At 43.7% G+C, this 18458-nt stretch overlaps 2 protein-coding genes across 2 annotated transcripts in view; both read left to right on the forward strand.

The window, feature by feature from the left end:
• LOC306913969 (uncharacterized protein) overlaps positions 1 to 14668 on the forward strand; it is a 33844-nt gene extending 19176 nt beyond the window's left edge. Inside the window, exons 7-16 of the mRNA XM_079490813.1 lie at positions 1641 to 1741; positions 2361 to 2431; positions 3814 to 3921; positions 4303 to 4373; positions 5717 to 5834; positions 7815 to 7979; positions 8453 to 8545; positions 8663 to 9180; positions 9793 to 11465; positions 11893 to 14668. Coding sequence (XP_079346939.1) covers positions 1641 to 1741; positions 2361 to 2431; positions 3814 to 3921; positions 4303 to 4373; positions 5717 to 5834; positions 7815 to 7979; positions 8453 to 8545; positions 8663 to 9180; positions 9793 to 11465; positions 11893 to 12500 — 3526 coding nt within the window. The 3' untranslated portion in view covers positions 12501 to 14668. The remainder of the gene's footprint in view (positions 1 to 1640; positions 1742 to 2360; positions 2432 to 3813; positions 3922 to 4302; positions 4374 to 5716; positions 5835 to 7814; positions 7980 to 8452; positions 8546 to 8662; positions 9181 to 9792; positions 11466 to 11892) is intronic.
• A 1512-nt stretch (positions 14669 to 16180) lies between these two features.
• LOC306913975 (F-box/WD repeat-containing protein 7-like) overlaps positions 16181 to 18458 on the forward strand; it is a 48206-nt gene continuing 45928 nt past the window's right edge. Inside the window, exon 1 of the mRNA XM_079490824.1 lies at positions 16181 to 16478. The gene's annotated coding sequence lies outside the window, so the exon portion shown is untranslated. The remainder of the gene's footprint in view (positions 16479 to 18458) is intronic.

Consider the following 18458-nt stretch of genomic DNA (forward strand, 5'->3'; position numbering starts at 1 on the left):
ATATTAAATTCTTTGTCATGTCTGTCTGTCTGTCGGTCTCTCTCTCTCTCTCTCTCTCTTAATGAAGAGCTCAATGATGAAATGTTTATTTTTGGGCCAAAGTACAAAGCATCAGAAAAGAGACGAGTGGGCCTGCTGAACTTTTTACTTGCGCAGGTAAAGATTAGCATCTGGCTCACTAGGAGGAACAAAAGGGTCAGTAGACCCAGAACTCATGGCAAAAGGACTGATAACAGCTCGTCTCAGAATAGAGTTTGCCTACTATAAACTGATTTCCTGTCTAGAACAGTTCGTTGAGATGTGCGGACACGAGAACCTTTTGTGTAGCATTGAGCAAGAATCACTGGTTGTCTCCACCAGGCCGAAGGCATGGGGAGAGACCGTAGAGTATGTTTTGCACTCCGTCCGTGTGTGTGTCCGTGTGTGTGTGTGTGTGTGTGTCCTTCCGTCCGTCTGTTACCAGCTAATCTCCGGCACCGTTAACCCGGTCGATGCCAAACTTTGCTCACACACTCCCTGGATGCCAACGATGAACCTCTGCCCCACATTTTCCAGAACGGCCTGTTATAGCGCCACCAGGAGGCCGCTTTGTGCAAAACAAGTTTTTGGACAGTACACCTACAGATTTTGTCCAAACATCACACAAATTGGTACACAGTCTCTCTAGAGCCATTCAACGAAACAGGTCTTTCAGATTTCTCCATCCTGATTGGCTAAGATTGGCTTCCAAAGTTCGCAGGAGTGCTCAGTTTCAAACAAAATGCTGCAAATCATGAACACATCGTGTGATTTCCGTGAAATTGTGCACGCACATTCCCACTAGGCCGAGGAAGAAATGCCACATGAACATTTTCAACTCAGCCTCATGGTGGCGCTATAACTGGCCAAAAAGTGTTTTTACCTCTAACTGCATGGATCTGTGGATAACTTTGTATGCCAACTCCCTAGAGGCCAAGGAAAAACCTTTGCCTGGAACTTTTCACATCTGCTCTTTATAGCGCCACCAGGAGGCCGACATATGTAAAACACATTTTCTAATATTACTCCTTCAGATTTTATCCAAATTTCACGCAAATCAGTACACATGTTCTCCATAGTCATGTGATCAAGACGGGTTTGTTTGATTTCTCATAATCCACCCTCATTGGCTACGATTGGCTTCTAAACTTTTCAGGAGTAGCCCGCTTTGTACCCGTTTTGTACAAATCGCCACAACTACTCAACGCAGCGTCCGATTGCGGTGAAACTGTGCATGCATATTCCCACTAGGCTGAGGAAGAAATGCCACTTGACAGTTTTCGAATCAGCCTCATGGTGGCGCTACAACAGGCCAAGCCGCGTCTCTCACACACACACACACACACACACACACACACACACACACACACACACACACGTTTATATATTACTCCTACACATTTTGCCAAACATCACACACACTGGTGGAGACCTGTGCCCGGAAGGGCACTTTTTCTAGTTTTATCTCTTTAAGACAGGAAAACAAATGTTTTTTAATATTATTGTGAGTACCCAAAGCATGCAATTTCTAGAAATGTCCTGAAGAATATGTGAGTGTACACAAATGATCAAATAAAGGCTTCGTTAAAGGTCCCTCTCTCTCTCTCTCTCTCTCTCTCTAGTTATCCAGTACGTATAGAGTCGATGTTGTTAAAAGAGGAGTTTCCTTCGGCCTCAGAGTCCATGAAACGGGACATCAGCACTCTACACACTGCTGCCACAGGTGATGCACACACACACACACACACACACACACACACACACACACACACACACACACACTCACACTCACACACGATAGAATATTTATTCCAATATAGGTCTTTGTTTTCCCCATTTCTAAAAAAGGAACTTACACATCTACATGCTCAAGACACGACACGTGACACGTGTAGATCATCTATTTGTTTTATAGGTTTAAGTGATCAAATTATTATTTTGATGCTGATGTTGTTGATGAAATTGACATATACATTCACATATACACATATATATCACATATTCATTCACACAGACATGCAAGACACCGTCCTCTCCTCTCCTCTCCTCTCCTCTCCTCTCCTCTCCTCTCCTCTCCTCTCCTCTCCTCTTTCACACCACTGTCTATCTTTATCTGAGCTGTTAACTTCATGCATGTTAATTGGGTTTCACACTTATAAGCTTACGGAGTGTGTTTTTTTTTTGGCTTTTGCATTTATTTTATATTATTTATGAAGGGATAGACAGTAGGCTGACAGGAAATGGGGGGGGGGTGACATGCAGTAAAGGCCGTCGGGATCGGGAGTCGAATCCCGACGGCCGGTGTGGTTTTAAGGTTTGTTCTTCTCCGTCTCTCTCTGCAGAGCTGTTGAGCTGTGAAGAGCTGCATGCTGTGTTACATCTGGTGCTGCAGGCTGGAAATATACTGAACGCTGTGAGTTGCACGCATGCACAGCCGCACACACACACAAATCAATCTTTCTTAGGAGATTAAACCAAACCAGAGGACATAATGGCTGTGTGCCCCGCCCCCCACCGTCATAGTTGGGGTTGGAATCCGGAACTGGAGGAGCTGGATCCAACATTGGCGGAACCGGAATCGGTTCCATCGCATTTGGAACTGTTTCCCGGAACCGCTGCTATCATATTACTGTCAGAGCTGGTATGTGGACTTCACGTCTGAAGATCTACAATATCGATACTGGTGGTTCTCAGACCTTAACACATTCCCCGTCATCATCTTATCCAATGCTTCCCCGCCGATGACGGAGACCTACGTCATGTGGTCGTTTCAGTGGTTTATGATAGATCATGCAACGTATGAATGGCTCTAGGTTGCCAGGCGACCGAAGAAACCGGAAATGTCCACCTCCATCCGCCTTAATGTAAACAGATTTACTGCAATGCAAATGCAAAATGCATTTATCTCGGATTCTTTTCCCAGATTGCGTTTTTCCCCCCAAAATAAGCTTTATTCACGGACCATAAGCACCGATGATCGCGGTTACAAAATGTATATTTCGGGTGAAAGGAATTTCGATTGCGCGGCACTTTACCCAGGCGTTGTTTACTTCCGGTTCAGGATGCTGAAATGCATTGTGGGCTTGTAGATCAGCTTTTTTTTATTTATTGAATTTTAATCAAACATAACGACTATGACAATTGACAATACATACAACAGAAACAAAACAAAACAAGACAATATACGTACAATACACACTGCCTCTCTTCTCTATTGATGATCATAATACATAAGTACCTCAAACGGGTGCATCTGCTTCTACAGGTTAAACAGATTTAACTGAATTTAAACAAAGTCAGGTCTTATGGTAGAGACATGAGTAATCCATCTAAACCAGTTATCTGTGAAGACTTCAACTTCTAAACCTCTAAAGATGAATGTAATTCACTCCATAATAAATATACTATAGATTAAATCAATCCATTCATTTGTAGATCAGCTATTTTGATAACAAATTTAAAATAAAATAAAATAAACTGAAAGAATTATTTAAAATAAAAAAATGTCATGCCATCGAACAAAGCTTTTCATTTTCGATTTATTTTTTGGGTCAGCCAGTCATTGTGGACATTGTCAACTCCTCCTCGGAACCTGGCATGGTTCCCTCCAGCTTGTCCAACGCAGCACATTTTTATTATGTATTTTTTACTATTATCTGGCTGCAAACCAATTTCCCGCAAGGGACAATAAAGCTAACCTTGAACATGTCCAACCGTGTGTGTGTGTGTGTGTGTGTGTGTGTGTGTGTGTGTTTGTGTGTGTGTGTGTGTGTGTGTGTGTGTGTGTGTGTTCAGGGTGGTTATTCAGGCAACGCTGCAGGTTTCAAACTAGCATCTCTACTCTCTTTGGCCGACACGAAATCCAACAAGCCGGGAATGAACTTGCTGCACTTCGTAGCTCTGGTGAGTTTTGTGTGGGTGTGTGTGCATGTGTGTGTGTGTGTGGCACGTGTGTGTGTGTGTGTGTGTGTGTGAGTGCCGCGTGTGTGTGTGTGTGGCGCGCACGTGCGTGTGTGTGGCGCGCGTGTGTGTGTGTGGCGCGCGTGTGTGTGGCGCGCGTGTGTGTGCTGTATGTTTATGTTGGGAGATACAATGTGTTTTGTCCAAAACCAAACCTTATAGTTCGTCTAAGAGTGAACATTACTCCCCCCCGCCCCCTCCCCCCACCCTCTCTCTCTCTCTCTCTCTCTCTCTCTCTCTCTCTCTCTCTCTCTCTCTCTCTCTCTCTCTCTCTCTCTCTCTCTCTATCTCTCTCTCCCTCTCTCTCTCTCTCCCCCTCTCCAGGAGGCTCAGAAGAAGGATCAGAGGTTGTTAGAGTTTTCGTCCAGACTGAAACATGTCCAGTCTGCTGCCCGGTCAGAACCGCATTTATATTTGTATTATACATTACATATTTACAACTTCAACATGTCTTAAATAATGTTACAGGAGCTCTACTGGTATCCCTCAAACCAACAGTGCTCATGAAAGGGAACAATATTCAGAGGGGGAGAAGAAAATGCCACAAAGACATACAAACAAGTCCAGGCACTCCAGGTGGATTTATGGATTCAGGTTTGAAGAAGAAGGCTCAATGGCCGACACGCGTTGGTGTTTTTTCTGGGGGGGGTTTTTCATGATTTTATAGATTTACCAGCCTGGACTTGGATTTTTATGCCTTTGTGGCATTTTTTCTGATGTCCAAAAAGTTATTTTTCAACATATGGGGAAAAAAGAACATGTGTTCCAAATGGATCCAACCAATTTAGTTATTATTTAGTCACAATCTCTTGTTAAAGGACAATCGACATCACCACTTTTCAACCTAGCTTCATATAGGTCCCCACTAATGTTCATGATAAATTTGCTCTGTTTTCTTCTACTCGGTCTGTGTCTCATAGGAGGAATCCAAGCTAATAGAAACTCCAGGCTTTCTATTCCTAAAAAGTTACAATTCTATAATGGAAGCCATCGTTCTGGCGATAATACAAATCTAAATAGTACCTATAACATAAAATTCTACTTTTTGGGGTGTTTTTTAGCTCCCCTGTGTATTTTCTATCCCCACAAATATGCAATTTTATGGAAATTGCTCTCAGGAACAGCTCAACTGATTTGGTCGTATTTGTGATAATACCCTACTTTGTATAATTCCTCCCTCTCTTCAGTCCCAACTTTGCATTTCCACTTTGTTTACAATGTCCGCCATTGTTGATTTTCCAAGCTGGCATGGATTGGAAACAAGCCTGGGTTTATCTAGCATCAGTATTCTAATGACTCAAATATTAAATAAGTTGCATATCAGCGCCCCCACCACCTCAGGACATTGTGGTACTGCAGCTAAAACAGCTTCAGAAGCAAAAAAGAAATGCCATGGACTGGTTATATCAGAGTGGTGATTGAGGCTCAAACAATTAGAAATAAGTTTGAGGGACATAGATAATATGATATCAAATATTAAAAACTGTTTTAAAATTCATGTTATAGCTGCTTTAAAGTAAATCTGCAGTGATGTCACTGGGGGTTTCTGAACTGCCCACAGCCCTCCTATGAGATACAGACAGAGATTAGATATCATTTATGATATGGTTATTACAATAACTTTAATAATTTCCAGTGATTTCAATCCTCAGAACTAAAGTAATCTGTTAAGTGCTGTTTTGACTTTCATTATGTTTGTTGACCTTGTTTGACGTGCTGTTACTTCCTGGTCCTGCAGAATCTCCATGGAAACGATGGATGCTGAGCTTCATTCGCTGACATCTCGCACACGCTCAGTAGAGAAGAGCATCCAGTGGGACACTGAACTACTGATGCAACTAGACACCTTTCTGCAGGTAGCACACACGCAAGAACACACGCATGCATGCATGCGCACGCACACACACACACACACACACACACACACACACACACACACACACACACACACACACACACACACAATGAATGGGTTGTTTTAACTCTTAACGTGTACATGATAAAAAATCACTCATTCAATGCTAGAGTAAATAATTCCTGAATTCACCCAGAGAGACAAAGCTTCTCTTCTAGGGGTCCCTGTCTTAATGGGTTAATTTTCATACAGATGACGTCAGGCTATGTTTCACCGTGTTTAACCGCTAACACTCCCAAGTGTGTACATGTTTACAAAAGCCCATCCCTAACACACACACAACCATGGTCTCATTTCCTATAGATCAGAAGTAGGGCTGCACGGTATTAGGAAGACATGCGATAACGTTGTTGAATATTGTGATAACGTTGTTGAATATTGCAATGGCAAAATGACTCACGATAACTAAACAAATACTGAAGTGTACAGTTTTAATGTCTTTCTACCTTATGTTTAACTGCTGAACCCTGTACTAGAGCGGTGCCCGTTGGACACTGGCCTACTTGGACCGAAGTAAGGTGGAAATGCATACCCCACCCAGTTATTATGTCTGTGTCCCTTTTATGCCCATATATGGAGTTATTTTTCAGGCATGTCTCTATTCATATATACTCTAAGGGCAAGCCCAAATCATTTTGGAGTCTATGCAGATGTCAGAACACATTGTGATGTCAGAACAGGCCAGCTCCATATATAGAGAGGCCTGTGGAACGTGTGTGCCACATTTGAAGTCGGTGGGGCGAACGGTTCTCAAATTACGTGGATTACAGACGTACGTACAGTACACACACACACACACACACACACACACACACACACACACACACAGAGACTTGGTGCATTTATAGATGTATGCAAAGAAGAAGAAATAAGTACATTATATTTACATTCCAATAACATGGTTTTACTGAAAGCATGGCACCTGGCTACAGATTTAATTGATAGCCCAAAAATCCCACCGCGTGAGGCCTTTAGGAGGGCCATTCAAGCCGCAAGCGGAGCCTGCGGCACCACCGTTAGCCTGTTGGTGGAGCCTGCAGAATCCACCACTCCCGTGTCTGGTGCTGGAATCTGGTGCAACGCACAGGTCCTGGTTGTACTCCTGGTGAGAGCAGGAGAGGACCTGGTGAGACGTAGGAAGTGCCCGGCCAGGAGTCAACACACAGTGCCTAGTCCCTCCACGCACCGGATGGCACGCCCAGTACCGGCAGAGTAGTTCTGGAGTAGCGGATTGTGTCCCTGGTTTTTCCCTAAGGGACTGATCGAGGGTAACTACTGGGACGTAAGTCGGGACTTGATCACCCCGGCTGGGTCACCCGAGTGAGGGGTATGATGTTGGAAAACCCGAAACCCTGAGGACCTTGGGATACATCACTGCAATGTTTTTAGTTCATAGTGAATAGTTCATAGTGACCATCGTTCATAGTGACCATCAGCAATGCAGTTTCTCTTGGATTGTTGAAATGAATAAAAAACAGAAAGCAAGTTAAATAATCTATTTTGCAATATGCATATTGTGCATGTTGATATTGTCATCATGATACATTTAATATACAAACTTTGGCTAAAATATAATTTACAGTAGATAGCATTATGTAGATGCCAGGTTCATTTGTAGACCTGGCATAGCATAGTATAGTATATGGTATAGTTTCAATGTACAGATTATTATAATTTTGTTGTTGTTGTTGTTGATATTATATACTGTTTAGACTGATTATAGGTTCTTGGTTTACCTATGATCCTAGATTACTATTTCTATGCATTTGAATGATTACCTCGTATCTCACCTTGCTTACTGACTGTGAGTCGCTCTGGATTAAGACAGTCTGCGAAATGCCAACATTGAAAATTGTATGTAATTGTCCTTGTATTCCTTATGTATATCTGTGTGTTTGTGTGTGCGCGTGTTGTGTCACAGCGTGTGGTGTCGTGTGTGTGTGTGTTGCGTGTGAACAGAGAGAATCTGAACAGTGTGGTGGGAGAGTTGACAGACTTCTTCTGTGAAGACGCACTGACTTTCAGACTGGACGAGTGCTTCAACATCGTCAAAGACTTCTGCACCAAGTTTAACACTGCTGCTAAGGTACACACGCACCATCATTTGTATAGTTATGCGTTCAGTTACACAACTCAATATGAACTGTTATTGCCACCTTCTGGACAGATGGTGAAAATGCAAAGTACACCTCATCTCTCAATTCAATTGCATTTAATACAATTCAAATGGTTTATCAGCATGCTTTGGCAATATTTTCATTGCCAAAGCAAGTGTGAGGGCGGTGATGATTCTGGCTGTAGTCTGTTTTCACCAAGTGGGGCGAGCGATCTGCACCGCCGCAGTGGTGGATAAGTGCTGTGTGTTTTACTTAAGTAAAAGTATCAATACTGCAATGTAGAAATACTCTGTTACAAGTACAACTAAAAGCCCGGAATTCAAAATTGCCTTGAGTAAAAGTACAGAAGTATTGGCTTCAAAATATAATTAATGGATCCTATTGGTTCATCTCTCTCTCTCTCTCTCTCTCTCTCTCTCTCTCTCTCTCTCTCTCTCTCTAGGAGAACATCGAGAGGGAGGCGAAGGAGAAGGCTCGTCGCCTTCGCTTACGTGAGCTAGAGGAGAAAAGACACTCCTGGTCTGGAGGAGAAGAGGTGACACACACACACACACACACACACACACACACACACACACACACACACACACACAGATCATTTGTAGAGAACAGTCACATTCTGACCATTTGGCTCCCCCTCCTCTGTTTCTAGGTGGACGGTGCTTTTGGCATGCGCTGCAGCAGCGAGGCAGACATGGCAACCGCCCTGTCACTGCACGAGGAGGCGGGGCTTCAGCACCCCCGCTCGCCCCTCCTCGCCAACTCCACCGTCGTCAACTCCCACAATCCCCTGGGGCGTTCGGTTAGCATGCGGCGTTCGCGGAACTCTCCGTCTGGCTCTCCGTCCGCGGCCACCGAGCGCCAACTGAGCATGCTCCTGGGCATGACCCCGCCCCCCGAACCCAAGGCCGGTGTCGGCGGTGGCGAAGCGGCGCCGAGTCCCGCACATGCTCTGTGGAGATTGGGAAGCCCCGCCTCCTCGCCTGAAGCAGGCCCCTGCAGGAGCTCTGGGGTTTCCCCTTGGATGAGGCCCATGAGCCCGGGACTGGCCCTGCGCCTCAAACACCACACCCTGCTCCCTGCCACGCCCCCACAGAGCCCGCCTACACCACAGACTCCGCCTCCATGTGCCATGCCTACGTCACAGACTCCGCCTCTAACGGCCTCCAAGTAAGCCTGTCACAATCTATACTATAATATATACAATTCAAAAGTGGTGTTAGCCCTTTCGGAAGTGTTAACACCCTCGGTGTTACGGAAGTGTTAACATCCACGCTCTTTGCGCAGTGAAATCCTTACAAACAAAAACAACGAAATTCGCTTACATTACACGCACCTGGCAACCCTGCTTCCCGTCTTTCTATTGGCTCCACACACTACACACACCACACACTACACACACACTCTTTTAGCCACACTAAACCTTTTCGGGGACCCCAAGTTCATATTTAAGATTTTCATATATTTTCAAACATTTTAAAAACAAAACAAAGCTTCTTTTCAAAAATAGCTGATCTACATGCTCACAATGAATGTCACAAAGCCTTAAAGACAAATCACTTTTTAATACTTTTCATTGGTTCAATATTTTGTAAAAACCTACACACAGACGTAAAGGGTGTTCAATAGCACTGATTTATTAAAATAATATATATATACTGTATATATTTGGAAAATGGAAATAACTGGTTTCTGCCCCACAGCGACTAATACTGTATAATTGTTTATGTTCCAATGTTCAATGATAAAAACAATTATTTGTCATGTCATGATCATGTACAGCCCTACCTCCAAGACATGCAGAAGTCCGACAGGGACCCCTGCACAGCCTGACGCAGAGACCACCCCTTCTACCTCAGAATGCAACCAGCCGTGTTGGGAGACGTCAAGGACGAAGCAGCACGACGCTAGCTCTCACACCGCGTTTCAGACATACGATGACAATGACAGTTTCAGACTGAGCCCGGAACAGGCCATGTCTGTCACCGTAGAGAGACACACACTGGTCCCCGAGCTACAGGTCTTCGATGACGTCGACACCCCCGACGAGGAGCTTCTCCGTGACGTCGACAGTCACGACGAAATCCGCCAGGAGGACACGGAGGTCGTGGAGCGAGACGGGGAGGTGGAGGAGGAGGAGGAAGAGGACGGAGGTACCGGATCCCAGGTCAGCTACAGGTACAAACATTGTGAACCCGAGTCAAACATCTCTTCCTCCACCGCCCCTCCATCACACAGAGAAGGAGAACGCGATGAAAAGGGGGACGGAGAGGAGGAGAGGTCGTTGTTCGTCTGGTGTGTGACGAGTGTGTGTGAGACGGAGGGAGAGAGAGATGACACGCACACACCTGCACACACTCTGACTCAGCCTGAGGACACACACGCACCCGTGCACACTCCGACGCAACCTGAAGATGCACACACACCCGTGCACACGCCAACTCAACCCGAGGACACAAACACACCCGTGCACACTCCGGCTCAGCCTGAGGACACACACGCACCCGTGCACACTCCGACGCAACCTGAAGATGCACACACGCCTGTGCACACGCCAACTCAACCCAAGGACACAAACACACCCGCGCACACTCCGGCTCAGCCTGAGGACACACACGCACCCGCCCACACACCTAAACAACCTGAGGACTCACCCTCAACTCCCCACACACCTGTTAATGACACCTGTCAGAGTCCCTCCCGCTACCGGGAAGTCGTGAAGGACACTTCCTGTATTCCCGCCAATGACGCGCCTTCCGAGCCTTGTCTGGACGGCGAGCAGCCAATCCCTGTAGCCACGCAGTCACTTCCTGCGCTTCCTTCCACCAATCAGACACCAGCCGAGTCCACCAATGAAATGCCTGCTCCCACCACAGATGCCTATGAGGGAACGAAACAGTCGACCGATGAGAATGAAGAGAAAGAGGTGTCAGCCAATGAAAAGTCAGAGTTTGTTACTGCTCCGGAACACCCGACCAATGAGACGAAACAGACAGAGGGCTTCACCAGTGTAAGGAGAGAAACAGAGAGCCCACCCCTCCACCTGGTCAATGACAAGCAAGAATCCCGTACCTCCTCCAATGAAAACACAGCATCTGAGACCTCGCCCAAGCCCTCCTCTAAAACCCTGCCCTCCAAATGTCGTCCCACCGCCGGCGTCAAACCCTCAACCTCCAGCTCCGCAACGACCCCCAAACCCAAGTCTGTACGCACCCTGAACAGCTCCGAGAACCAGGGCATGAGGAGGGTCGTCCCGATCTCCAGGCCCAGCCGAGCTGCCTCTTCCCTGGGAAAACGTCCAACCAAACCAGCTGGGCACCTCCAGAGTACCTCCGGCAGTCTCAGCCCCTTGAAAGCCAACAGCCCCTCAATCCGGCGGGGAGAGAAGACCACTAGTTGTCCCTCTTCCCCCTGGAAGTCCAGCGTTCTCAAGCAGGACCCCTCCAAGGTTTCAAGTAAGCGTGTCATGATTTCCAGATGAATGGAAACAACAAATATTGGATGTATATATGGAAATATTTCCATCATTACTTCCATGTCGTCCATGGTCTAGTGGAGCTGACCACTAGACTGTGGACTTCCTATTTTGGGCATTTAGGGCAAAACATTTTTGACGTACACTTTCAAACATTTAAAAAAAAAGTGAAAATATCACAATGCAACATGCAACTTATAGATCGTTTTTTTAACAAGTATACAATGTTTATATAATTACGTTTATGATCTGTTTTGGCCTGAATACATAATTTATTTTCACTGTCATTGTCATTTCTTGCAATTTATGTTGCCAAAAATGCCAAAACATGTTCTAATGTCCAAATCACAATGAAATCATGAATCACAATGATCTGTATATCATGACAATTAATGAATCTGTTTCAGGCATCCAGAGCCCCGCCCGCGACTCGGGGGGACAGCAGCAGCCGCTCCAGAAATGTCCGTCCGTACGGAAGCCTGTCCAGAAACCCCAGCGGGCGTCGGAGGAGAAGATGTGCCGATCGACGCTGCGGGCGCTCGCCGCCCAGACTGGGGAGGGAGGAGGAGGAGGAGGAGGAGGAGGCGGGGGGAGTGTCAGCGCTCCCGCGACCCCCTCCCACAAGGTGGCCCGCTTTGCCCAAAACACCGCCTCTTCCTCGTTCAGACGGACGCACACCGCTCTCGCCTCTCCTACTCCTCCTCACGAGGAGGCGGGCTCCCCAAAGGCTGCCACGGCCGCCTCCCCTTTCGTCCGATTGGGTTCCCTGCGACTCCCCTCCTCCAGACCTCCTTACTCCTCCTCGTCCTCTTCCTCCTCTGTGCTCCCGAACAGCGACGAACCGTCCTCCTCGCCCCTGAGGAGGTCTCAGAGCATCCGTGTGCCTCCTCCTCTCACCCCTCCTCACGACTCACTGGCTCCCCCTAAAGGCCATAGTAGGAACAACAGTGGGAGTTTCTCCGACAAGTCTGCTCACTCCAGAGACTCCAAGACCCACAAGCCCACCTGGCGGTAGAGCGAGGGGAGACATTCCGACAGGAAAGGCACACTGTCCTCGCTCCTTTCAAGGGTAGAGAGAGGCTGTGTTCCATTAATAAAGCTGAAATCCATTCCTTTTTTTGTTTTTGTTTATAAAATATTATTTTTTTACCAATCTGTAGGTTATGGTACAGATTGGTTCTCTGTTAGGACACCTACTGGTTGACACTGGTACAGCCTGAAGGTCAAAATGTGTCCCATATTAGGTCAGTGGTTTGAATTTCGGTTCGGACCACTAACCGCACACGTCATTCCATTATGAAGCGTGCACATTCTCTTTTCTTCTTTTTCTTCCCAGCGAGATCGAGGGGCTGCATTCCCAAATGAAGTCTCCTCCCATTGCCTCCTGTATAGGACTAGGACTAGGAGTGTAATCTTCCACGTTGAAACCTTGGCAACCTTTCACTGTTTAAAAAAAGGCATTTTCTTATCAAAAACATTTTAATGAGCAAAGACTAATTTGCTCATTACTTATTGTCATATTGTTTTTATGCTTAAAACATAAAAAGTCCATAGCCTTGGAAGCCACATGATGTCATGTCTAAAAGACAGACATTGGAGGCCTTAGATCAGCGCTATAGCGCCCCTCAGAAAGCTGTGTGCCAGTCTCTTATTTTTTGAGAGAAGGGAGACTGGGGCTACATTCCAATATTTACCATGAAGACTTTGAATCTTTGATGTTCAGTTGTGTGTAGGCAGGCCTGGCCCCAAATATAAAAGGAATTTCTCCATTATTTATTGCTATAATATATGAAGTATGTTTTATTTTATTTTATGATGATGATTTCATTCACTTCCACATTACACATTTCCAATATTTTAGAGAAGTTGACAAACACATTTCAGTGCAATGGATATTGCGGAAGAATATGCCAGTGAAAGATATCAAAACTAACTTGTGGGTAATAGAAAGTTACACAGTATGACATTAATAACTTTTGCTGAGTTTTGATATTAATAAGTCAGTACTTTAGAGAAAGAAAGAAAGAAAGAGTGGGTCGGTATAGGAAGGTTAACGAGAGAAGAGTCCCAATGAGCCTGAACTTATTGTAAAATATTGTAACTACACTGTATGGTAGAGCAGAGGTTCTCAACAGTGGGGTCCTTAACACCTACACTACAGGTCATACAAAGGACCATTGATACGTATGCATCTAGGCTCATTCCTACAGTATGTTGATACACGCTGGTGTGACACTCGGCAGCCTTTGTAAACTATGAGGTGTGAATTTAAGGGTTGTTCTTAATGATGTGCGTGTGTGTGCTCCTGAAAAATCTCTGGGAGGGTGCCGCCGTGCTGGGCAGTGCGGTACTGCCGACTGTGTTTGACAACGGCAATAACAGACACCAGGTATTGCAGTTCAGAGATGGACATCTTTGGATTGTTGCTTTAAGAAAGGATGCGTGAGGACACTAAGGAATGGAGGAAGGAAGAGACACCCAATCTCACCTACATTGAATACAGAAGTTACCACGAATGAATACAAATACATTTCCCAGGAGAAAAAAAAATCAGACATAAATAAATAAAAACAAACTATACATGTTTTGGAGAACAATAGGAAAAGCAAAGTAGAGAAGGAAAGCCCTTTTCTGTTTTGAACAAACACCGCTTTTTTTGTTTTTGTTTCTCGTTCTTTTTATATATCAATACAGTTCCTACATAATCTAATCAAATGTAAATAGCCTATTGAAAATTCATCTCCATGAATCCAATCTTGTGATTTTTCCTAATTTAAGGGGAAATAAAGGACAGAGAGGAATAATAATATATTATAATGTATAATGTATAGTTTGTCTCCTTCCTACAAAAGAATAGCTTTATTTTTTATTAAACGTGATTCTGCACTATTATCTTTTAGTCCAAGCTAACATGATGACTATATCTTTGATTGAACTAGAAATTGTATAATTTGTATTATTATTACCATTATTGTATTTACAATGGAAGAAAATCATGGGGAGAACAAATAATTCAAAATGTCAGATTCTCCATTTCCGATGCCTGATTTCAGTACACTTTTAAGTGCCAATAAGTATGTTTGATACAGTTATATAAAGTATACTTGTATGTTTATAAATATGTATGTATGACTTTAGTCTTTGATATGTAAGCTATCTAGTCATTAATAAAGTTGTATTCCTCTATTGTACCACAGTTTGTGGCTATGCTTTTATTGTAGTTATATTATATCTAATGTATATCAATGTATGTCTTCTCTTACAGGACATTGTGTACATACTGCACTGCATAGTATATCTCTTTGTAAAATAATATAGGCCTATATATCCTTTTCATTTGCATGTTCTCCCCGACGTGTCCCCTAGGCCTAGGGTAGTTACACTCACTACTTCAAAGTACATTAGCAGACACTCCCTTGTTTGTGCCAAATCTGGGTTGCACATGGTTTGTTGAACTCCCTCTGGTGTTGTGGGTGAGGACTTCATTGACATTAAAGTATTTAGACATGGTACATGCATGGGTATCTTGGTGGTGTATCGAATCTTGTGGACCAGACCCATTGCAAGATGCTGGCTACTCTGTCGTCAACTCTAAGCCATTCCAGCTTGTCAAAGTGGGTAGGGGTGAGGTGAGGCCCAGTAGTAGCCTGACCAGTTTGTTTTGGGAAGTCTGGAGCCTTGTTTTAAGGGCCTTTGAGGTGCTGTGGTACCAATTGAGAGGTGCATTCATAGTCGAAGAAACCTTGTACGAGGGCTCCTGTTAGGGTCTTCAAGGTGTTTTTGTTGACCAGTGAGCAGCTTCTTTGGTTGACTTTTTTGATTACGTTGGTGGCCATTTTATCACCGGAAAGATTTGCCTCCAGGATGGAACCTTCATCTTTTCGTGTGTTGTCACCCACTCTAACCAAGAAGCCATCTGCCTTGCTGAGATTACTATTTGATCCAAAAATAATGGATTCAGTTTTTCCCAGGTGTAAAGATAGTTTGTTATATCAGCGAGCCAGGTGCAAATTCTATACCGAGTTCAGAGCTGAGGGCCTTTTCAACCTGCAGTTTGTTAATTCCTGTCCGAGACCAGCAGTGCTGAGTCATCTGCGAACACGAACAAGTTGCAGTCACAAGCTGATGTCATGTCGTTTAGGAAGTAGGAACAGTATAGCTGTTTTTGCTGTAAAGGCACATACTCTATGTAAAGGCAGCCACACTAATTAAAGCTGATAAATGGCTACTCTCTCCTGATTGGTTGAAAAATTGTCACCTATATTGTCCTTAAAATGTATTTTATGTTTATTAAAGAGCTGGAGAGAACCGTTCCTGAACAAACACTCTCAATGAATCAGAATATAGTGCTTTAACCTTTTAACAGAAAACTTTTAGTTTTAACCAAAAAATATCACTTCCCTTACCTTTAAGTGTAATGAATAAAATGTATCATTGCGGTAATTGACCATTTTAACAAAACAAAACAAAACAAAATACTAAACATTAAATCAAAAATAAAACTTAAAAAATAATAATATAAACATAACAATTAGAAGCTTAAATTAAATTATTATAAAGCTTATTTTTTATTTTTGTCAAACTATGTAGCCTGACAAAAAAATCTACAAGCTATAAACACGTTGCACGACGACCCGTTGATAGCTTGTAGATCTGTTCTTTTTGACCGACTCGGACTGGCACTCTGGTGCCATTGTGACGTAATCAGTCTGCGCCAAACAAAGCTCCATGTGCAGAGTTCCTCCAAAACAAATGCAGTGAGGTTGCAAACTTGGGGTGTTGCGACGATAAACGAACAAAAACAACTCGTTTCAGCTGAAAGGACAAAGAAGAGAACCACAGGAAAAGATATTGGAGGACAAGAGGGTGAAAGAAACACAGAAAAAGTGGGAAAAAATACAGAAACACCCGCCGGCGTTTAAACTTTAAAAGTCCATAGTGGTAGAGTTCCGTCAGAGTACAACGGGAAGCGAATCTCTCTCTCTTTGCATAGGTGAGTTTATTAATACATATCTACTTACACATTCCCGGAGGAATATAGTGTTTATCTTGTTTGTTTGTGTGCAGTTGTGTTTTTATTCGAAGTGGTCCAGTTATGGAGGAGTTTGCTTTGTTGTGAAACGTTGGTAACTACGCCAAACAAAGTTTGTTCTGTTGGCTTCTGTTCCTGTTCCTGGGGGGGGGGCTAATTATAATTGAGGTTAGTATTATCTTGTGATTGTGTATTTGAAGGTGAAAACAACAACATGAACAAAACCACTTCTCTCAAATGCATTGCAAATGCAAGGCAAGTTTATTTGTATGGTTCATTCAAACAAATTCAAGATAATAATTAAAAGTACAAGTTTACATCAAATATTACGCATTCCTAGCCTAATTAACTAGTACAGTCTTAATGTTGTCTGTCTAATGGCTCAATTCAAATGTTTCAAAAGAAACATATTTGTATTGGCATGGGAACATAGTACTTTTTTTGTAGACTTAACTAATAGGCTACATGAAGATGCCTATTAACTACTTTGAATACTTTATTAACAGTATGCAGGATTCAAGTTGCAACTTTGCAGCCAAAAATAACTTGAAAGCAATGTTAATTAATAAAAATCCCCCTCCCTCCATCTCCTTTCCTGTATTCACATTAAAGTGGCAGGAACCCCCCATCCCCACCTCTGATTGTTTGATGTAAGTTAACACACATTGGTTCACACACTCGGCGCTATATGTAACACAAGCGGTGAGAATACTGTTGTTAACGGAAGCACATCATTTGTCATTTTTAGAGCAGTTGAGACGAATAACAGTGCATAATTTATTCTGACCCGTCCCCTAAAAGGCCTAGCTGTCCTGACCCCGTATCCATCATTTATACATTATGGATAATTTAATAGTGTGGACTTAGACTGTTATTCGTCTCTACTGCTCTCACTAACATTCATGGTAGTATTAGCCTACTGTTGATGTCAAATATGCAACCTACTCATGACCTCTGAAATTGAAGGTGCCGGTTCTCAACCTGTCAGTAGACATCCCTAGGGGGGTCCCCTCGTGATTTTATTTTGTCATCAGGCAGTCCCCAGATCAGATGACAGTGAAGTGTTCAATTTAAGGACATGTAAGACCTTTTTAATACCTTAAGAAAGAGAGAGTAAAGACCAAATACTGCATCAAAAGTAATCAACTAACTATCCTATAAAAACTGGTCAAACAAATTGTCAAATAATAAATAGGCATTGTGAACTTGTAGATCTAATATTTGTATTTTCACAATATTTATCTGTGAAACCAACTCCCTAGATTCCAAGTGCTTGTCAGGGTGGGTGCTTCCCAGTTCAAATATGATTATTGTTGGGGGTCAGAAGTTTAAATATGATTTTTTTCGTGGGGTCACGGCCTAAAAAGGTCGAGAACAAGTGAAATATGCAATATGACCTCTGAACTTGAAGGCACAGACTGTAATTCCTTTGGTCCGCCTCTGTGGGGCAGCACAGTGTGCTATCTGAGAAGTCAAGTGTGCTTGTGATGCTGTGCATTTAAATCTGAGCCTCATGGAGTCGAAAGGTTCCCGGTTGGTCGATTTTGATCCATTCGTGTTGAAGTGTCCATGAACAAGACATTGAACCCCATAACTGCTCCACATGAGCAGGTAACAAGTGGTTTCCTCTGCCGTGCCATCTGTGTGTGACTGTGTGGATCGGTCAATGTAATGCACATGATACTGTTGTATATCACTTTGGCTGAAGGACACACACACACAATTTAATTCAGGAAGTGTAGCGAGCTTTGTATTAATGTTTAAATACAAGACCATAAATAAGTATAAAGACTGTACAGTATGTGATCATGTATTAATATTATGATTATTATATAAAGTGTGTGTGTGTGTGTGTGTGTGTGTGTGTGTGTGTGTGTGTGTGTGTGTGTGTGTGTGTGTGTGTGTGTGTGTGTGTGTGTGTGTGTGTGTGTGTGTGTGTGT

This window comes from Electrona antarctica, assembly GCF_951216825.1.
Source record: "Electrona antarctica genome assembly, chromosome: 21".
NCBI classification, from domain to species: domain Eukaryota; kingdom Metazoa; phylum Chordata; class Actinopteri; order Myctophiformes; family Myctophidae; genus Electrona; species Electrona antarctica.